Source organism: Epinephelus moara, chromosome 20, assembly GCF_006386435.1.
Source record: "Epinephelus moara isolate mb chromosome 20, YSFRI_EMoa_1.0, whole genome shotgun sequence".
NCBI lineage: Eukaryota > Metazoa > Chordata > Actinopteri > Perciformes > Serranidae > Epinephelus > Epinephelus moara.
The window spans coordinates 17,908,747-17,930,329 of record NC_065525.1 but is presented as its reverse complement, the minus strand read 5'-3'; the positions used below and the strand labels follow the sequence as shown (position 1 = coordinate 17,930,329).

At 43.4% G+C, this 21,583-nt stretch overlaps 1 protein-coding gene across 1 annotated transcript in view; it reads right to left on the bottom strand.

Annotated features, from left to right (window-relative positions):
• The window catches only part of b4galnt4a (beta-1,4-N-acetyl-galactosaminyl transferase 4a), a 179,517-nt gene that overhangs the window by 111,798 nt on the left and 46,136 nt on the right, over positions 1 to 21,583 (bottom strand). The window contains exon 2 of the mRNA XM_050073770.1: positions 9,226 to 9,338. Coding sequence (XP_049929727.1) covers positions 9,226 to 9,338 — 113 coding nt within the window. The remainder of the gene's footprint in view (positions 1 to 9,225; positions 9,339 to 21,583) is intronic.

The window sequence follows — 21,583 nt, the reverse complement described above, 5'->3', positions numbered from 1 at the left end:
AGAGTCTTTTACCCCCTGGAGTGTTACTGGAGTTTTTGGAGTGCTCAAATAAACTGGCCTTTTTCCCGAACGCTACTCTGGTCTCCTGCTCGTGAGGGATTCATTACAATATCGTAACATGGTTTAGATTTCTAAATAAATATTCACCTCGTCGCTAGATAGACCTACTCCTGAAAAACTCGTGGCTTTTTCTCCCTACGAGGCCACCGTCATTTACCCGACGGGAGGGGTGAGCGAGTGAGCCCTGCAATCTAGAATTTGACCACTGATGTCAACGGTTTTCAACCCATTTTACACACTGGCCCTTTAAGAGGAGTAAGGAGTCAGCAGTCAATGACGGTATAAAACAGTCGATAAAGCAGTGTTGTTAATCTCCACACAAAATATTAGGCTGATTGGTCCAGTAGTATTTGAGATTAGCTATGGAAAGACAGATACACACACTTACACAACGCACAATACATGATCCTCTCCAGGTTTACGCCAGGGGGAGATAATGTCATCACACTGTGTCTGTGTCTGAACACCTTTTTCCAACCTTTTTCTGTGCTTGAGTTGCTCAAAATCCGAGCTTTAGTTGTAGCTTGAGTGAGACGACTGTGTGACAAAACCAGACCTCGTGTGTCTTTCTGACTTGTGTGAGAACTATGACTTTATTGTTACTGTCTGTTTGTCATTCCTGTATAGCAAATCTCACTGCCTCAGTCTGTCTCTTAACCTTCCTCCTCTACAACAGCTCAAGTTGTCACAGGTGCCTCAGAAAAAACAGACCCACCATTATCTAAAAGCTCTCACTTCATATTTTGCAGCTTGCTTATTTAGTAACAGAGCGGAATCCACCAATAACAGCTCTATTATCCCTCCATTTCCCATTTAGACTGTCAGCCTGTAGCAGTTCTTTGCTTCACTGGAAAGACTCTTGGGACCAGGTTGGCAGCGGTGTCCTTGATTAAGGACAAAAACGTAATTAAACTGTTTTGGTAACACCAATGACAACACACAGAAAAGTGGCAGAAAACAAACGCCGTGCAAGCTCACACATCCTGGGGTAGGGTGCTCAGGCTGATGTACCAAATGTGTCATGGGAGATCCATTTTCACTTGGCTGGCTGCAGATCCAATCAGCAGGAGAGAACTCCCTCAACCAAATGTCAGAGCTGAGGCCACTGAGTCACCACCTGGATTCATCACTCGCCTCGCTCATCTACAATCCTTTTCAATCCGTGAAAACATTGGGAATGCTACATCAATGTAATGGGCACCTGGAAAAATGAGTCATGCGTCACTGATCTCCGCGGTCAAATCTAAATGTCAAATTGAGCAATTACGCTATGACGCTAATCCCTATGTTTGGGTCCATTTACAGATTACATAAAGCCTAATACCCGGCTAGTGCACACAGCAGTGTATCATCATGGCCAAATCTGTGTGGTGCAGTCGAGTGTGTTGAGTCTCGCTGATCAGCCATGTGTTTATTTACTAGTCAGTCCGTGCTCTCTGCTCCTCATCATTCTCAGGCAAGTCTCCCAGAGCCAGCGCCAGCTCCTTCCCATCTCCCATAAACTATCGGCAAGGCCAGAGCGATGTAAGGCGGCCATATTTACAGCCCTGAAAGCAATTGGAGGTTAACAATGAGGCCCGGCTGCTGCGGTTTATGAGCTGCTGTAAAATTGCCACTATGATTAAAATCTCCGTCAGGTGAAAGACAATGGTGCAGCCCTTTCTCTCAAGCCTCCGGTGAAATATCTCCTCACACTCATCCTTCCTTGCTCTCCTCTCCTCTCATCTCCATGAGCTCATTTGCAGGTTTTTTTCTTTGCTAACTGGCCTATTACAGCCCAAAGTCTTATGTTTGGGGTGGGGCTGAGCAATATACTGATATAATATCATAACATTATAGGAGATTTGATATCTTCTTAGATTTTGGACATCATAATATCCTAAGTGTTGTCTTTTCCTGGTTTTAAAGGCTGCATTACAGTAAAGTGATGTCATTATCCGAACTTACCACACTGTTTTGGCTGCTCTATTATTTGCCTTTGATTATTATTCATTAAAACTTTCATTTGTGAAAGTCAGCCCTACAATAATGTCACATTTTCAAATGTTGTGATATTTGATTCACTCCATATAACCCAGCCCTAGTGTGGGAAAGTGCACTGAGAGTTGCTGGTACCAATCATAGACTGTATAGAAGAATGGACGTAGCTACCATGACGTCACCCATTGGTTTGTGAACTCCCTCTAGTTCAGCAATTTGGCCATCACCATCTTGTTTTTTGGGGCTAGAAGTGATCATATTTGGGTAAGAGGTTAGAGCTGTGGAGGAGTGAGGGGAGAATCTGACTCATAGACTGTGATGACACCTCAAAGACAGCTTGTTACTCAAGCAGCCTCACCCTTAAATATGTGTAACTTTAAGCCTTAACAAAATGTAAACGGGTCAGTTATATAAAAAGTCACGCCCCTTGCAGTTGTCATGAATGTTGAAAAAGTCATAGAGACCAAAACCTTTTTTTGTACCAAGCTGTAATCATGTTTATTTCAGCTGTAAAGTTGGGAATTTTAACATGTGGGTGTATGGGGATTGACTGGCTTCTGGAGCCAGCCTCAAGTGGCCATTCAGGGAACTGCAGTTTTAGGCACGAGTGGCTATGGCTTTATTTTTAAGCCATGGATGTTGCAACTTGGTACCAGTGCATGATAGATTTATTGATCTGAAAGTGACAATGAACAAAAATGTTCCTGTAGTCTACAAAATGTATTTTGATAATATTTTAAGGCTTTATGATCCACCCCTACATGGCTTGGATTTGGCGGTCAAGCTTCAGTTTTTTCATCCCCAATTTTCTTAGTGTCTCTATGTGAATAACCATCAATGATTGACAAGCAAAATACCTTTAAACACACGCGTGTCTTCATTTATCTTTCAATCAATATTAATGATTCCCAGTTTCATCAAATCTGCTCGTCTCTTCTGTCTCGTTGTCCTCTGACCTTTACGTCCACTACGAAGCCCCAACCCTCCTCCTTTACCTTCATCATTCATCCCTCTCATCAGGTACGTGAGATGAAGGGGTGGACCCCCAAAAGCAATCTGCCACTGACAGGAAGAGCAGAATTCACACCTCATCCATTTTAACTACACACACACGAACGTACAATCACACACACACACACACACACACATGCCCACATACATGGTAATATGTATGCACCAAATGGAATAAGGACAAACACACCTGGCTTTATATAATCTTAGAAAGACTGTCAAACAAAGTGGTAACCACCTGGAGGCTCCCCTGGAGGTGGCACACGCACACACAGACTTTGTGACAGTGTAAATCTATTGCATGTTTCATCTTAAAAAGCAGGTGGCCAGAGAGATATTCCATGTCTTTCAAGAAAAAAAATAAATAAATAAAACACCCCGAGTCGGTTCGTGTAATTGCCAACCCTGACACTCTGTCAACTATTTAAGCTGCAATTTTAGTGACTTGCAGGCAAAGAAAGAAAAAGGCAGAGGCAAACATGTGTGGCTCAGTCGCAGCCTTTCACAGAGACAGAGAGAAACGCAATTACTTCCTCTAAAGACGATCCTGCTCCTCAACTTCTTACCTCTCTTTACTTCTGATTTTTTCTTGTTTCCTTCCATCACCTCGTCCTCCCTTTTCGTCTGTCTTCGCCTTTACCCTCTCCTGTTTTTCTCTACTTCCCTCTAATTTGCTCAGATTAACACTCCCTGTGTTTTCTCACTGCGGCCACCACTCCATCTGACAACAAACAAGAGGGGTGAAAGACACTTTACAAGGTTTTTTTTTCCCTTCAGAAACCAGCACCCACCTCCTTACCTTTACTCACACCAAGGATGCCACTTAGCTCTTTCTATCACTTGCACCTTTAGCGAGGCGGCAGAAGGCAGAAAGTGTCTTTGTATCTCCCTGCTGGAAGCCCCTGATGAGTGTTTGTGCCGCCCAACTGCAGTAAGGTCATTCCACTTCCTTTTAGACTGTCTATTAATCTTGAGTGCACATAGCCTTGGGGGCTTTTCTGTTTGTTTTTCATCCATGCAAATTTGGTTTCATTGTCTGAAATTTCTGAAATGGCAGCTTTAGAGAGCTATTAGTGTAGTACAAAACATTAGAGGAGCTTAACAGAGAAGGCAAACAAGGGAGAAGGGCCTCTGTCCCCCTGACCCATATTACAGCACATTAAACACACTAAATCATCCCTGTCTGTCTCTCTGTTTCTGACATTCACTCTCTTAGACACACACACACACACACACACACACACACACACACACACACTCACATACGTCTGGTGTTGAACTAACTTTGGCTATCAGGCCTGGAAACACGGACCGCAGCTTTGGCCTTTGGCACTGACATTTTCTAAGTGAAGGAGAGCTCTCACTGGAGCGGCGTCACATTGACAGGAGGTGTCAATTATGTTGCTTTGGATTTCCTCAAGATGTTGGTGCTGAACGAGCAGCAAAGTCTAGAGAGAGATGTGAAGCATGGTATGATTCGCACACACGTATAGGAGCACACACACACGCACTCAGAGGTCAAGCATTGCTGGAACAAAGAGCTGGTAAATGGGCATGTAAATTATAGATGAAGAGAGATGCGGTTATAGAGCTGAAGAGAAAAGTCTTAAGGGTGAGCTGTGTTGACATACACACACACACACACACACACCTTTGAAGGATAGGACACAGTGCTTGTTACAAATAAAGCAGTGTTATAGATAACCATAAATGGGACTCCGTCTTATATTCTACAGATCATAAATCCAACTAAGCACCTCCTGCAGCAGGCCAATTCTATCTCCTATATTGTAATTGTGATGATTTAGAGCGTGTTTACCGTCCGAGTATGAACACAGTTCATCTAAGTGATCATTATTTGAAGCAAACCAAATCTATCACCCGTCGTTTAGGGAACAAATGACAAAGTGATGCTATTAAAATTCATAAAGAGCATGCCATAAACTTTCTGACATGTTTTAGTGACTTCAGCAGAATGCTTACAGTGCAGCTGAAATATCTGAGCTTCGGCGCACAAGACTGACTCATCCTGAGAGCCGCTTTTCATTTGACTGTTACAGAAGAGAAGCCCTAACGCTATCAGGCAGGTTTAGAGTTTAGAGGAGGGCCGTTCAGAAGAAAAAAAAAAAGCCTGCCGGCTCCCCTTCATGACTCTTATCTCTTCAAGCACATTTCCTAAAGCCGTCACTTAAATCGATTTTGAAGACGACTGCATTTTATGGAATAAGATATATCGTCTCCTTCTCTCCGATGGTCCCCTCGGCTAGTCAACAGAAATACAGCGATATTGTAACAATTTGGGGTTTTAACTTTAAATGTGCTCGGGTCTTAAACTCCTGCAGCCACAGCGTGTGAGGCCAAGAACATACTGTACATTTTGCACGGTGTATTAGAGTGACGTTATGCCGCGCATGCAGGTCAGAAATCACTGTGACCACTATGGTATGATACAGGGACACGTGTCTGACAGAAAGACGCATACTATGCAACTTTAAATAGATATTTAAAATCAGCTCCAAATAATGTGCTATGTATTGATAGAAGCAAGATGAAGACCAAGATAGAAACACTTATCATCTCGTAGAATACACTACACTCTAACTGCTTCCATATACAGCAGCTTTTCAGGGACTTCCCTTCTTGCCAGTGTAATGATCCTCTCTAGCAAGCAGAGAGGAAAAAACTTCTCATTATACAAATACCAATAACAACATCTGATACATTGCATTAATTTATACCATGGTCTGGGTGAATACTTGATTCTGATTGGCTGCAGGGTGTCCATTAAAAACTGATAATGGGCACCTACTTAGTAGTTCTGGTGAAACTGTCTGTTCATTGTTAATAATGCACTTGCTACATAATAGTACCAGTATCTCTAATCTGCTTACAATTAATTTACAACACTGAGAGTAGACCTTCAGTGTCTCATCCTCTGAACACCACAGAAGGGAGACTGCAACACATCCTGCAGGTAATACCCTGCTCCTCTGAACTTAAGCAATCATCTAACATGCTGCCCACTACTCAACTCGCCACTTAGGGCTTGCGGCTGACAGTTACATTACACATGGCGTATTGTTTGTTCGCGAAAATCTTGATTTCGATTTGGGGACAACAACATGGCTGGATAGCTAGCCAGTCTTGTTGTTAAACATACTGTCAAATTACTGACTGTCAACAGCATGCAGTGTTATTGACTTTGAATCTTGGTAGCATAACGTTAGCTTTCTGGCTAATAGCTGAGCCAAAGGGTCCAATAAGCTGGGTTGACTACAAATATCTCCTGTTGCTAGGTTGTATCTAAGGTTTGTCCTTTGTACTGGAGTGGCAAATAACGTTTCCATTGCATTAGAACCTTCCGGGGCAGCAATGATTGGTCCAGGTATCAGGTAAACCCTCAGGTGTTATCAAGGAAACCATGTTAGGGACCGTACACATGCTGGAAAACACCTCGAAAATGTGAGGTCAAGCGCTGGGTGCTACTCTTGTGCCTTTTTGGTCCAGCTTTCAAGAGTGTGGCGGGAGGTTGTGTCTGAGGCTGCTAAGCAACCTTAAGAAGCATCATATCATAGCCTATTTACCTGAAATCCTGAGTGCAGAGCTGATCTTCTTTCAGCCGTGTAAGCCTATCATCCATGGGACAGATGTAAAACTCTGGGTAGCCCTGCACTAAAATGATCAACTTCTTCTCTATTTTTATCACAGACTGATTTTTACGGAAGAAGGGAAAGGTATCCATCGGCTGTGATTGGTTGGTCCTTGTCACACGATGTGCAGTGCGCACTGCTGCGTTTCAAAAGTTAAACTCGGTTTATCTCAGGGCACAGCTGTCATGGCCTGAAAAATGGGCACCTGGAAACGCATGAATACATGACCGTGCTGCTGTTTAAGCATGCCTGCTGCACATCTATATTGAAAACAATGAATGTGAAGACGCAAAAATGCTGCCTCTTATGGCTTGTAAAAAAAATCAGATTTTGACCACAAAAAGCAAAAAATACGAATGAAAATTCTTTTTATTTCTTTGGTAAGTGACCACGGTATGAGGAGGATAATGCACTTCGAGGTGTCCAGTAACACTTTTTAATGGCCTTTGAGGAGGCAACCGTCCTCCGCTGTGTGTCGGACAGTTCACGCCTCCATGTCGGCCATTAAATAGTGATAATGGACCCCTCATTGGGCCTTATCGCTTACATCTATCTGGCTACATCCTTTGCTCTACAGTGAGTTTGGCCTCTTTCATATCAAATGTTCAACATAGCCACATGTGTGGTGAACATTTAATTACTGCAGATTGTCTGCCTTGACGGCCAGATTATTTGGCACCTCAGGTACTTTTGAAGATACCTGAGCCTCAGGCAAAAAAACACTTCAAGGTAGACAGCCTGTCAACATGAGTGGCAAGTGCTGGCCTGGAAACCTGGTTGGCTGAGGGTGAGGGAAGAGGGACTAATAATAAATTGCCTGCCTCAAGGCCATGAATGAGCATCGAAACCTTGAGAGTATTAAAAGAGTCATTTTCTTTACTAAAGAAGACAGAAAACAACCAGGTACAACCGGAGTGAATAAAAAAGAGATAAAGAACAAGAGTACAGTATGTTTTTGACTGCTCAGTGCATGAGTTTAACAACTACTCACCCCACTTCTACATAAACAACGCAGGTGCATTATTTGTCTATACCTGAGACTGTTTAGGTGAAAGTGAGTTAAATAGTTACACTTTAGCTTAAATGAATGTGTTTGGGATGTATTGAGCATACAGCTGGATAAATGAGACTTGGATTATACGGCACAAGTTGTGTGAGAGTTTGTAAACGGATGTTTTGTTATAGCTTTGCTGTTGTTAGATTCCCAATGGCTACAATTCATCTTTCTGGAACTTTCTCCATTTTTGGATTCTTCATTCACTGCAGAAGCATGCAAGAAAAACACTTTTCTTCATGAATTTATCTTTACAAATGGTGAGTAATTGTTATACGAATTGTGATTTTGGGGGGTGAAGCACTGCTTTAAGTCTGGTCACACCCAGAGGTCTTATTTTCAGTGGTTTTCAATCTCGTTTTGGTGTCAAAGTCCATCCTGTTGAGACCAGGCAACCAAAAACAAGCAGCGGTGTATGAAATCAACATTCCCTGACTACAGCCGGCACTTAACCCCGATAATATAAGATATTTCTCTTTGTAATTCACTTTAGTAGAGAACATTACAAACATTTGCACTGGGCTATCAGAGTAATGGCAGCAGGTTATCACCATTCATGTTATGCAAAGTTTTTGGAGGAATTTTGATAATAATCCTCATTTGGACTGCTTGTCGGAAACAACGGGGGCTTGCTGTCTCAACACACGGAGCCAATGTGCTCTGCAGGTTCTGCAATACTTGGAAACTATCTGCAGGTCCAAAATTGCTGTACTTAACCCTAAAATCCACCCACTGTCAGGGGAAATAGCAGTTTAAGTGTCAGATTGTCTCAGCGGTTTACTGCTGCATGTACCAAGTGCTAATGATCTCTGGCTGTGGTCCAAATTCTGTCTCATGTCCTGCAGTTGGTTATCACTTTGTCTAATTTCACAACTCTCTGTATGAAACCGATCAGACAAATAAATGCTCAAGGAGGTGGGTAGATTGCGTGATGTATTCAGAAAATATTTTGAGCTGTGGCCTCCCAGAGCTTGAAACATTATTGAAATTCAGTGCAGTGGGTGGGGTCACGAGGCTGAACTGTAGATGGGTTTTAATGAGCAAAAAGAAAAGTTTCAAAACAATACAGTCTGATTAGAGATTCTGTAATGTTTCTGCACCTATATTAGCCGATATCATCAACACTTTAACATGGATCTAGTTTATGTTGCATCGTCCCTTATCTTGTTCCAATTATGGAGAGATGGGACTGTTTTTTTTTTGGGGTGCCAGCAGACGGGAGCACTAATCAGTGGGTGCACAGAGAACAGAGCCCTGTGTTTTTGATGATAATTAAGATCCAGACTGCAACTGTTTGAGCCCTGATGAGCTCCTCCACACACACACACATGAGAGATAAACCTTGTTGCTGCTTACTCAGAAGGATGTGGGTGTGTAGGGTGTGTGTGTTTAGGTTGTGACATCGTATTAATATTCAGTCCAGAGTGGTGAGACAGAACAGAAGACAGACAGCAACGATGAAAGACTCACTGCAGCCTCGTCCTCCCTGCTGTCGCTGGTGTCCTCACTCTTGTGGTGGCCGGCTGAGGAGCGAGCGTCCCTCTTGCGGCTGGCGTCTGTCCCCTCCGTCTGTCTATCTCCATCTGGGCCAAGGTGAAAACATGGACACCGCTTAGAAAGCCACCAAGCACCATTATCATCATCGCTATTGTCATCATCATCCTCATTGTCATCATCCTCATCTCCATTTTCATCATCGTCGTTAATAGTATCATTGTCGCTCTCATCTCTATCATCTCTATAGCGTAATTACGATTATGAATATCTTCATTACCATCATCATAGTGGTCAACAATAATTTCAAGCTATCACTCATTTTTCCTCCTACTGAGCCTCTCTAGTGTAATCAAACCCAGATAAAAGTTTCCAGAGGAAAAAGGAGATTAAGTGAAAAAAAATGTAATTGGAAAAGCGAAAAGAGACAAGAGAGAAGAATAAAAACCAGTCCGGAGGGGAAATGTGAAGAGGAGGGAGTGAAAATGGAGAAAAGAAGGCAGAGATCGAGAAATGGAGAGACATAAAGAATAGCTTTTCTCACTGCGAAGTGGAGCTGTTAGGATGCTGTCATGCCCCAGATGGATTATGGGAGTTTTGCTGCACAATGATGACAGTTGCCTTGGCCGGGAGAGAACAACCGGAATTTAAATCCACTCATTACGAGTGCGTGCGTGTGCACGTGTGAGGTGTTTTCGTGTGTGTGTGTGTCCGTCACAGAGCATATGGTCAATATTCCATCTCTCCCGTGCTGCCAGCAAATACACACGCGCATACATACACATAGACACGCTGTCATGGCTGATCAAACCGGAGCACAATTCAATACAGAGCAGTAACAGGATATTCAGCACTTTATGAGAGCCTGGTTATTTGGAGTTACAAGGAGCAAATGGATACTCATAAGGTTTCCTATAAGGGTTTCTACCTCTACGAGGAGTTCATATAAAAAGAGAATCCATACTCTATTCACTCCAATTTCTTTTTATTTCTATTGCACAGCATTCGATCCCATTTGGCTGACATGGCTCACGAATGCACAACATTGCTGCAGCTCGGATTGGCTGCCATAAAAAGTGGCGCCTGTGCCATTGACTCCCCTATAAAAAGCAAAAAGGGATGGGGCTGGGGTCTTTGTGGTGTCCCAAATGCATTATAGTGAAAGTGGTTCATTACTGTCTGCTGAGCAGGGGGTGGCTGTAGTGTACGCACATGCATACAGCCACATACGCACACACACACACACACACACACACACACACACGGGGACGGATTGTGATTAAAAGACAGAATGGGGAGAACGGGTGGCTATAAAGCATAATGAGAGCTAATGGTTTTCCAATATGTCCCCTTAACAATGAGTCTGAGTGGGCTGAATTAGATGGGGGGTGGGGGGTGTCTGTGTGTGGCAGGGTTGGGCTGCGGCAAGATTGATGTGGTCAAGGAGAAGAGGAAAGACAGACAGGTTCCTGCTCACTCACAGAGAGGAAACAGCAGAAAAACACACAATATAAAAATAAAAATGTAGCCACAGTGAAGTTTTTCCTGCGGTACAACTTGCTCTGCATCCCGCAAAAGTCTCAAGCAAACATAATCTGAGATGATCATTTGTTTTCCTCATTTGTTTGGATATCATCTTGCCTGTCTCCTTGCATTCCCTTTGCAATTGCACTGATTGCAAAACAACTGTAATAAAAATCTGCTTTGATCTGAAAAAAAATCATCTCCTTTTGCTGAATAAATCAAACGGAAAAGAGAAAATTGCCATTTTCACAATGCATTCCCCTCCGAAGGGTACTTCGCATCCTTCTCTCTGATTTCGTAAGGGCATATTGTATGTTTTCTGACTCTTGTCTCACTCAGGACGAAGTGCACTGGAAAGGTCACCCTGACTCAAAGAAAAGAAGGAACAAAAAAGCATAATACCAAGCTATGGAAGTCGAGAAAGCTTTCAGTGAATGCCATTCCCTTGTCAAACAAGGCCACTTGAACCAGAGGAACCGTGCTGTGAAGACCGTCAGTCCGCAGCCTCAACTCCACATGGACAGTCTAAGTACGTCCTCCGGGGTCGATCAAAGCACCACCAGATCAAAGAGCAAACACCAAAGAGTAGCCGTGCTGAACTTCGTCTCACTTCAAGCCTGACTTTCCTGCCATTGTTGAGCCAAAAATAGCAGGACACTTCAACTTCCAAGTTTTGATCTTACTTTGTGACTTAAATCTCTCATGTAGTTTTCAGTAGCGGCGCATGTGTCTGAATTTTCGGGATGCTGTCGTACATAAATTTCATGAACACTACATCCACCTACATGCCAAACACAACAAAGATCTGATCAAATGACATGATACTGCAATAATAATATAAAAAATCATCTGAAATCAACTAACTGATGAATAAGTAGCAAATCCATTACTTTAGGCATTTAACTTTCGCTTCATTTTGCTGGCTATTTCTGTTCTTCCTCTGAGTAAACACTGCATGAGTCACTGCGTGAGTCAACTGGCAGCACATCTACCCTTAACCGTTTATCTGAGGCTATTATGAGCAGGCAGTGCTCCAGGGAGCCAGGTGAGGCTCCCCTTTGCCTCGCCTCATTTATGTAAGTGATCACCTTAAATATGAATGAGCACACAGAACACAGAAACCTCATATCAGTCCTACTTGGAAATGAACCTCCAAATAGAGACAGCAAACTGTGAACCCTCTGGTGGAAACAGCCCACTGTCCAAGATAACATCATTAAAATACATCACAATTATAAATAATAGGCGTATTCTTGTACCATGCTTTAATGACGTCCACCTTTACACACTCGATAAGGTGATTGGAGTGCATTGTATTTCATATGCAAGAGGAGTATTCAAGCAGTAGATGGTGAAACTGACAGCCAAATCCATCTGTGCTTTCTTTAACGCCCTCAATAAATAGAGAAAGATTAGCAGCATTACAGTTTGATGGGAAGAAACTACCTATGGAAACATCAGCCAGATGACACAAAGCAGTCAGCGCAACATTTGGAGGCAAACTTCGACAAAGAATTCACTTTCAAATCATTGCTCCTCTTCTTCAATTCCCTCAAGCATTGTCTTTTGAAGTCTGAGGAGAATAATGTTTGAACTTCCCTTTTGCTGAGAAAATTCTTTAGCACTAAAGGTACAAAATGCATCTCCGCACCCTATGCAGAGCCGTCGGTAAACGGTCCTATGGAGAGAAGTGTAACGTGGAAACATTATATCATTATATTTGCATTTGAGTCATGAGTGCTCCATGCGCACAGTCCCTTTATATGGATAAATGTTTGAAAAATGGAAAAAATGAACAGTCACTGCTAATTTATTCCTCTAATAAATTCTTAAACAATCCCAAAAGGAGAAGATAATGAGAACTGCAAAGTACTTGTGCTTTGTATGTTTGTGTGTGTGTGTGTGTGTGTGTGTGTGTGTGTGTGTGTGTGTGTGTGTGTGTGTGTGTGTGTGTGTGTGTGTGCGCGCGCGCAAATGTTCAAATATTCTTCCCCAACATTTTTCTTAGCCCTCCTTAACACTATTAAAAGAGAAGTATATGTATGTGTTTGAGTGTCTAAGTGTGTGTGTCCTGACTAAATGTATGTACGCATGTGTGGACACATGATCTGGTGTACCATGTCGGATATAAAAATGTGTTACTGCAATTTAAATGAGTCATAAATAATGTCCCCTGCTGGCAGGAAGCAGAGTTGTGATGAATCAATCAAATGGCACTGCGGTGGTGAATCAACCAAACAAACTAGGGCCCTGCACAGGACTGTTTTCTAATCCCGCTCTTGCCTGCTCTTACTGGATTTCTGACCATCACCGCCCGCTCCTGCAATGTGTGTTATCTATTCTTGCCCATTCCTGCAGGGTGTGTGACAGCTCCTGCCTGCACCTACAAACATTCTGACCGTACACATAGATGGCGTCTTCTCGCATCCTGCAAGGAAAACGCATTAATTTAATGTTCACTTGTTGCCGTCTTCATCCTTTATGTTTAATAATCTCTGGGACCCACACATTATCCTTTATGTTTAATAATCTCTGGGACCCACACATTTTTCTGACCGTACGCTTTCACCGGCGGCAAAGATAAAACCGCCCAGTCCTGTGAGATTTGTGGTGGGTCTCATTGGACCTTTGGGATCCCAATCCCACTGCAGTCCTCTTATACAAACCATGAGGTTGGTCCTTGTATCCTTTCCTGGGACTGCTGTTCTCCAAGCACACCAGCATGATTTTCTATCATTTACTCACCAACACAAAGTTAAAAAGGCCTGAAAGAACACACACAAACACACACATAGATCATGATGCACTGTACAACAGCCAGGAGGCAAGGTAGGTCTGACGCCCTTGGCGAGCTACAGCGAGTCAGGAGTCAGTCCCAGTCCCTGGACTGTGACGGGACTTCCTCAAGCCTCCACGGAGGCTCTAATGAAGTAATGAAGAGCAGACTGGCAGGTTAATGGAAGCCAATCGACTACGAGCGCCGCCACCCGCAGGAGACCAAGCAGAATACTAATCATTCAGGAGCCTCCTCTCTTATGTTCTGCCTAATCTGTTCATGTCTCCCGGTCCTAAAACTACTGCACTATTTACCGTGCAGATAAGATGGCGGAGAGCAACTTCTATAACCTCCAGACAACAGAGGTAGAGGCCGTTTTTTAGAGTGTTAAGTCTGTGATAGGGTATATTAAAAAGCACAATAAACAGGAGTCTTATCCAAGGTTGATGTGGGTGTAATCTCTAGATAGAGACAAGGATCGGGGGGAACTTTCTGCAGCTTCCTCTACTTTTTAGAAATGAGTAATAACTTCACCTTGTCTGGCTGCCCTTTTAAAACTAATGATATTCTAAACTCTATAGCTTTCAGCGAGCTGTAGCTGTCAGAGCTCTCATCTCCGTTGTGCGAGTGCCAGCTGATATATCTATATGTGTGTGTGTGCTTCAGTGCGTATACACATACAATATATGCATGTGTGTGCGCATTGTATCTCTGTGTCTCGTTTTATCTTTGAACATGACTGACAACAAGCACTGGGTTTCAGTGCAACGCGGTGCTCCACTGTATGTTAAGTGATAGACAGAATGGTGATACAGCGGAATGCTAATCCCAGAATCAAAGAAGTGAGCGCAGCAGGAGCTACAAGAGCGGTGACGAAGGGCAGTTAGGATAGAAAAGATGAGAAAATTGAATATTATAGAAGAGATAAATACATATGAAGTGGTTAAATAGGAGGGCTTTCGTTTGAACCTATGTGACAGAGTCCAGTCATAACAAATTAGATGATAATAATATGTTTCGGAGCCCTCAGGATCTGTTCCACATTACAGCCCTCTGGCAAACGGGGACATAAAAGCATAGAGTCAAACGCAGCCACTCACAGCGGTTACGGAACAACGCCAACGGTCATTATAACAATTCATTTGCCGGTGTTATCTCAAAAGTGGTTTCTACGTGGTCTCCTTTGAAAAGGCGCAGCCGTGCAGGCTCAGTCCTCGTCAATAATAACGAACTAGCAAAAAAACACAGCAGGAGAAAATTGCGTCATGGTTACAGGTACAAAATTAAAATGTTCGAAAGAGTAGAAAAATCTATTCATTCTCATGGATAACGCTCAAAGTACAAATTTATAGGGCTGCAAGAACTGAATATTTTCATCATTGATTATGATTATGTTTTGAGTCTTTAAAATGTTTCACTATTTCACTGTATTTAGTGTCTATAACAAGTTCGCAGAGGCCAACGTGATGCTTGTTTGGTCCAACTGACCTCCCAAAATGAAAACATAGGCTATTAAATCATATATAACAGAGTAAAGCAGAAAATTCTCACATTTTAGAGGCTTGAGAAATGAAATCTTGATTAATTATTTTAAAAAAAAGCTTGAAACATATCTTGGTTGCTTTCTAAGCACATTATTCATGTTAGAAAGCATGCGAAAAAGGCTGTGTGGGTTAGACCGTTACGTTGACTGTTTATCCCTGCTTTTTGTGTCCAGGATTTTTTGGGCGGGCCTGAAATCATGGCTCAGTGATGCATTAGAGCCATCCTTGAAATAACACCTCCCTCATTATACAAAAACTAAAGCTACATGCAACAAGCTCTCTTTGCTCTTTCAATAAACAATTCTCTTAAATGCCACCATAATAAAAACACAAGCAATATAATGGCCACAAACATACCTTTCAGTTTTTTAGCACGAATCGGCTAAAAGATGCTAATGCTAATGTTAGCTGCTAATGCTAATGTTAGCTGCTAGCTGCTAAAGAAGACGTTGTCACTGCGAAGTGGCTCATTCTTCAGCTCAGGGAGTGGTTCTGCTTTGTGCTGCTGGGTTAGCTGCTGAATGCGAGTCTGCCACTGTGCGACAATTCATTCTTTGGCTTGAGAGTGTGTGTGTGCTTTGTGCTACTTCCTTAGCTGCTAACAAGAGTTTGTCGCTTCGCAGGGGCTTGTTCTTCTGCACGCCCCAACATCTCAGAGCAGGAAACCTATTTTTATATTCTTTTTTAATCATTCAAATTCATTTTTCTGTGGTGTGACGAACTTAAAACACATTTATTTTTGTTTTGCCCTGATTTTTTGGTGAGTGATTGACTGTAAATATTATTGTAGATTATTGTTCTTGTCAACTGGCTAATTGAATAATAATTTCAGAACTGCATTCTTATTTGAAATATTGTCATATTGGCAAATGATCTAATATTTGACAAAAACAAACAAACAAGCAACTAAAGCAGTAGTAATGTATTCAAAAGGTTCTGGAAACGCTTTAATCCATGCTGACACAACAGCATGTTGCACTTGCAGCTGATTTTTTGGCAACTGTTTCAAACTAACCTGTCATTCAATCTCATCTCAAAGATGTTTAATTGGAATGAGTCCAAGAAACTGGCAGGTGAGTGGAGCTCGCTGAGGCCATTGTCATGTCTGTAAGTATTTTAAAAATTATAAAGAAGGTAGTTGTGACACTATTCATGTTGGAGGTAGCCCTGTGAGAAAGGATTGCTGGTCAGCAACAATGCTTCAGTAGACTCTGGCATTCAAATGAAGGGTATCTGGTATCATGGGGCCTAATTTGTGCAAGAAAATACTCCCACACAGCTCCCACTAGCCTGTTTCTTTGACACGAGGCAGGGCCGATGGATGACTTCATACTGTTTACTTCAAATTTTCACCCAGCTGCCAGCATGCCACACTGAAAATCTAAATCAAGCATAGGTGAAGTATTTCCACTGTTTGGGCATTACAGTGTGTTGGTCATGTGACTGCTGTTGCTTCTGGCTGATCTTTTTTTTTCTTAGCTGACAAAAGTGTGACCTAGCATGGTCTTTTGCTGTTGCTGCCTTGAGGTTTGATGAACTTAATTCACACATGCCCTCCCACCAAGCACTGTTGTACTGAGCCGTTCCATACTTGTGGCCCTCCTGTGAGCCACTTGCCCCTGACCTTCCTCACTGCCAAGGTGTTTCAGCCTGCTGAAGTGCAGCCGACCGCATGTTTTCTTTTTCTTTGTCACACTTAAATCCCAGGAGGCCAGCTGTGATAGTGGAACAGCAACCTCTGGCACTGCAATAATAATACCTCAATCAAAGTTGCTTAGCTTACAGTATACAGTTGTTCTAATGTGTGGTTTAACAGCAAATGAACCTCTTGACCTTGTCGTGTCATACTGATTAGCTTTTTGGAGGAGTTAGCTGTTTGCATCAGTGAGCAAGTTTACCCAGTAAACTGGGTGATTGGGAATAATGAATAGGAACTGAAAATTGGGAGAATCGATAAGTGAGAATCAAACGTAGACGCATGAAAGAAAGGTTAGGAAAGAAGGGAGACAAAAGAGTCATAAGGAGAGTAGACAAGTGCACAGCAACAGCATGCAGTGTGTAAATTATTGACAAGGTTGATCTCCTCTACTCAGCGAGTACACTGTGACTCCATCTCAGTACGTAGCCTGTACTTCCCTTGAGCTAGCACCAACAACACGAGAGAAAGTTAAACACACCCCTCGCCTCCTCTCCCTCCATCAGGGGGAACAAGATTAAAATTGCATGGGACAACGAAACAAGAGGCTTTTCAGAACACAAGAGTGGGATGGAGATGGGGGAGATTAAGCGAGAGGGGGACAGGGTGCAAGGGTTTAGAATGCAAGAGGGTACGGGGGAGGAGATTAAACTGGAAGTCAAGGGGGAGACTGGAACGCTGATGGAGACTGTAAGAGGAAGTCGAGTGGGATGCAAGGACAAGAGTCTGTGAGAGAGAAGTGAAGAAGAGGGTGTAACCTACTATTTGCCGGTCGCTCGCATGTTCACTCATTCAACCACTCATTACTCAGTCAGCCATTAACTGATTGATTTAGTCACTCAATCCCTCTCTAACCCTATCTCCCTCGCTCTGCAATGCATTTCCGATACACTAGTATCTTTAACAAGCGCGGAGCTTATAAAGTTTTACAAGGCTCATGGCTTTTTGCTCTGCAATCAGGGAGGGCATCATAAGACATGGTTGACTTAAGGCAATGGAGGATGGCAAAGTGATGGGCCAGTATAGTTTCTTAATGACACTTTCCGATGCAACAGCCAAGCGTTTGTGCACACACATGCGCAGGGTGGCGTGGCAGGGGGCAGCACAAGTGCAGCAGGCTTCACTGGGGCTGCGCTGGCCAAATGGAGCTCGCTAATTATAGCAAATAAACTGCACTGATCTGTGCCATTAGCCAGTCAGTAATGAAGCAGAGTGGAGGGCTGCTGTGAAACTGATGAATAGGCCTGGCTCTGAGTACTGCACTCCCTGGCCTTTAGTTCAGCTCGAACAACACAGCCTTGTGAGGAAAATGAGAGTGCATTAAGACAAGAGGCATAACAAGACTTTGGAGATGAGATAAATAGAGACAAAGGGACTGTGACAGAGAGGGGCAAGGGAAGACAGAGGAGGGAGGGAACTTAATGGGAGAAAAGAGCATGTAGTAGGAGAGAAAGTGTGCTTGTAGGCCTGTGGGTGTGTAGGGCAGAGAGGAAGAGGGATTGCAGAGATGCTTAATGTGCTGTAATATGGGTCAGGGGCAAAAAGGTCCCACTCTCTTCCTCTCCTCTACCCTTTCCTCTAAGCTCCGGTAATGTTTTGCACTCCGCTAATAGCTCACTAAAGCCGCCACTTAGGAAAATTCAAATAACAAAAAAACAAAATGCTTTGGATGGAGACAAACATAAAATCAGAGCCCTGAGGCCCAGTGCACTCAAAGATTAATAGACAGCCTGAGAGAAAATGGAATGACCTTATTGCAGACACACTCACAAGCACACACACACACACATACACACTAACACTTCGAGGGTATTGTTTTCAACCATATCTAATGAATAGAATCAATTAAACATTTGCATTGCAGAGTAGACCAGTTTGGAAATTTACGACACTTGGGATCAGAGTGAGGTGTGCGGCATTCAGAGTGAAAGGCAGGGTGCTCATGTTCATAACATCTGCAGTGGTATGTGTACAAATATAAAAGAAAATCTTTGGCCTTCCATTTATGCATATTTATCCCTACTTAGCATCGTGTGTAAATGCGGAGGCTGCCATTAGGTAGTCAATAGATTACATCCACAATCAAAAAAGGCTGTGAAAAGCCAGGAAGTGCCTACTGCTTATCTCGAGACCATCTGGGCTCCGATGAGGTTTATATCCCACTTGCTCTCTACTTGAAACTTAAACACACATATTATCTGCTCTTGAGGGTTTTTACACTCATCTCTTTGGCAGCTGAGCACGACCTAGGAGGTGATAGCCTGGAGCTGTGTAAGTCTAAAAGATGGCAAGGAATGTGCATGGTATATCTACAGAAAATCACCAGATATACTGTGCAGTAATGGTAAGGGTTGGGTATTGAACTTTTACAAGTGCCAGCCTACTAATGTCAGTACTACCGAGTAACTCAAGTTGAATCAATCAGTGCCAAATTTCAGTCCCTAAGGATGCATTGGGTTGAGAAAGCCAGGGTCAGAGAGCACCCTAAAGCCGGGAACTCACCTCCTGAACTCCGTGGTCGGCTTCGCAGCAAAGACAACAGAGCTCTGCACAGCCACCAGGTTCGGAAAGGAAGCGGAAGTACAGTGAAGCACCCTAAAGCCGGAGCCAAAACTATAACTGCTGTGTCTCTAGTTTTGGCGTCTGGTCTATTTTCTTTTTTATTTTATTTTAGAAATCGCTGCTGTTTGTGACTGCGTTTTTCAAATTGCATACTCATTCCACATATTGTCAGCTATGTCTAACCAGAGAGCGAAAGAGACAAACACACACAGACAGAGACTTAACTCCTTGTGTGATAAGAAAAGAGCAGAGGAGCAGAATGGTTGTTGACTGCAGCTTCATAAATTACATTTTGTTAAAGAAAGAGCAAAGTACTGAAAGGTACCAGCGACGGTCCCAGTATCACTTCAAATATGAACGGTGCCCAACCCTTGTATTGTTAGCCTTCTCTGGTGGTACATACTGGCAATTCTCCATCATTGATAAATCTTGCTTTTTATCCTCGACTGAGTGTGGGATAGATCTTTTTAGGGGCTAGTAAGCTGGTAATTCAGGTCATATTGGCAAACAGTAAAAAAAAGAAAAAAAAAAAAAAAAAAAAAAAGCTGATATATTTCTGTCAATCTCCCCTCTAGTTGGTATTTGGCCATAGGCTGTGGAGCAAAACAGTCTGATCCCTCTGCGACCTGCCAGCCCACTCGCCCTGCTGCTCACCTCTAAATGGCTGTCTGCCTCTCCCCATCTCCTCCTGCTGCTTAGTGCCCAAGGCCTCTGTGAACTCCACTGGCTGTCTAGAGGCCTGTAAGGTCTGCTTTGGCCCTACTCTGGGTTGCCATGGAGACGAGAGTGCAAAAAGGGAAACATTTCCATCATGGTCAATGACACAAGATATCAAAAAACGAGACACCGAGTGAAGCTGCAGAGCCAGAGAGTGAGACAGACACGAGGAAGATGGAGAGATGAACGACTTTATGCGTGTTTAAGACACACACGCCGACAGACACACACACACACACACATGCACACTGCTGTTTGCGCTTTACAACAAATGCAAATCACATAAACACCCTCTAGATGTCTTGTATGTGCATCAGTGCATATTCTTGTATAAAGGCTAAAAGTGTCCAGAGTTCTCAGTCTCCTGGGTGTTAATTATGCCCCGATGAGCAAGTGTACAGAGATTCATACTGTACACACACACACACACACACACACACACCAATAAGCAACCCTCACAGTTGCCGGTGACACCCAGAGGCAGCTGCTCCAATCACAGTGGAGGAGATAAGGAGGCTACTCTGAGCCGCTGCAGAGCCACAGCTGTCATAGCTGATGTGTCACTGGGGAAGGAATTAGAGTGAGCATGCAGGGGTTGCACGCTTGCTGATCTCCCTTGCTCATTAGCATACATTTGTAAACAAAGAAACAAAAGGGCCTTGGTGCTAGGCTAACGCGCTGTCACGATGTTAGCAAGAGTCGGAGCCAACCGGAGCATCTAAATGAGGTGAGAGCGCTGGAGGAGACCTTTCCGCGATAATTCATCCATCTTCTGCGCTCCTGACAGCCGAGCCGCTGCGCAGGGAGACAATGAGAGAGGAGCCTGCACCAGGCCTGCATCCAAAAAAACTTACACTAGACAAACTTGAGAGTTGAGGCCGCGGCTTTCGAGTCTCGTGGCACCCGGCTATGTGAGCCAGAAATAAAATAAAAGTGACAGAGCAAAGCAACTTTTCTTGTGGGAGCAACAAGAGGAGGAGACACAAAGGTGTCAGAAGAAGGAAAGAGAGGTGGAGGAAAATGGAGAGTTTAGGTATGCCTCGCTAAAAGACGGAGACAAATAGTATTTCAGAAACCGCAAAACACTTGAGACAGGACTGACCCCTAAATAACCTCACTCTGTTTACCATCTCTCTCTCTCCCTTTTTGTCTCCCTCACAAACACTCTCCTCCATTTTCTTTTCTTCTCTCCCCACCTCGTTCCTGGCTGTCTCGCTTGCACTTGCTCTTCCTACACATCTTTCATCTTCTCTTCTTCTTCTCATCCCTTCTCTTCCTCTCAATCACCCTCTGCAGCCATCTGATGCATCAGCAGCGATTAATACCTGCATATTGTTTCCGTGTAGAACCCCGGTGTGGTCATTATCCTCTACCGAGTATCTGATTATCATCGTCCCAAGGAGTCATTACTTCCTGATAATATCGCCTGTGTGCTGAGAGAAAGAGAGATGGAAGAAGAGGGGTGGTGAAGGAGGGAGCCGAAAAAAGGGGGGAAAATGCAGCAGCAGTGGTGGT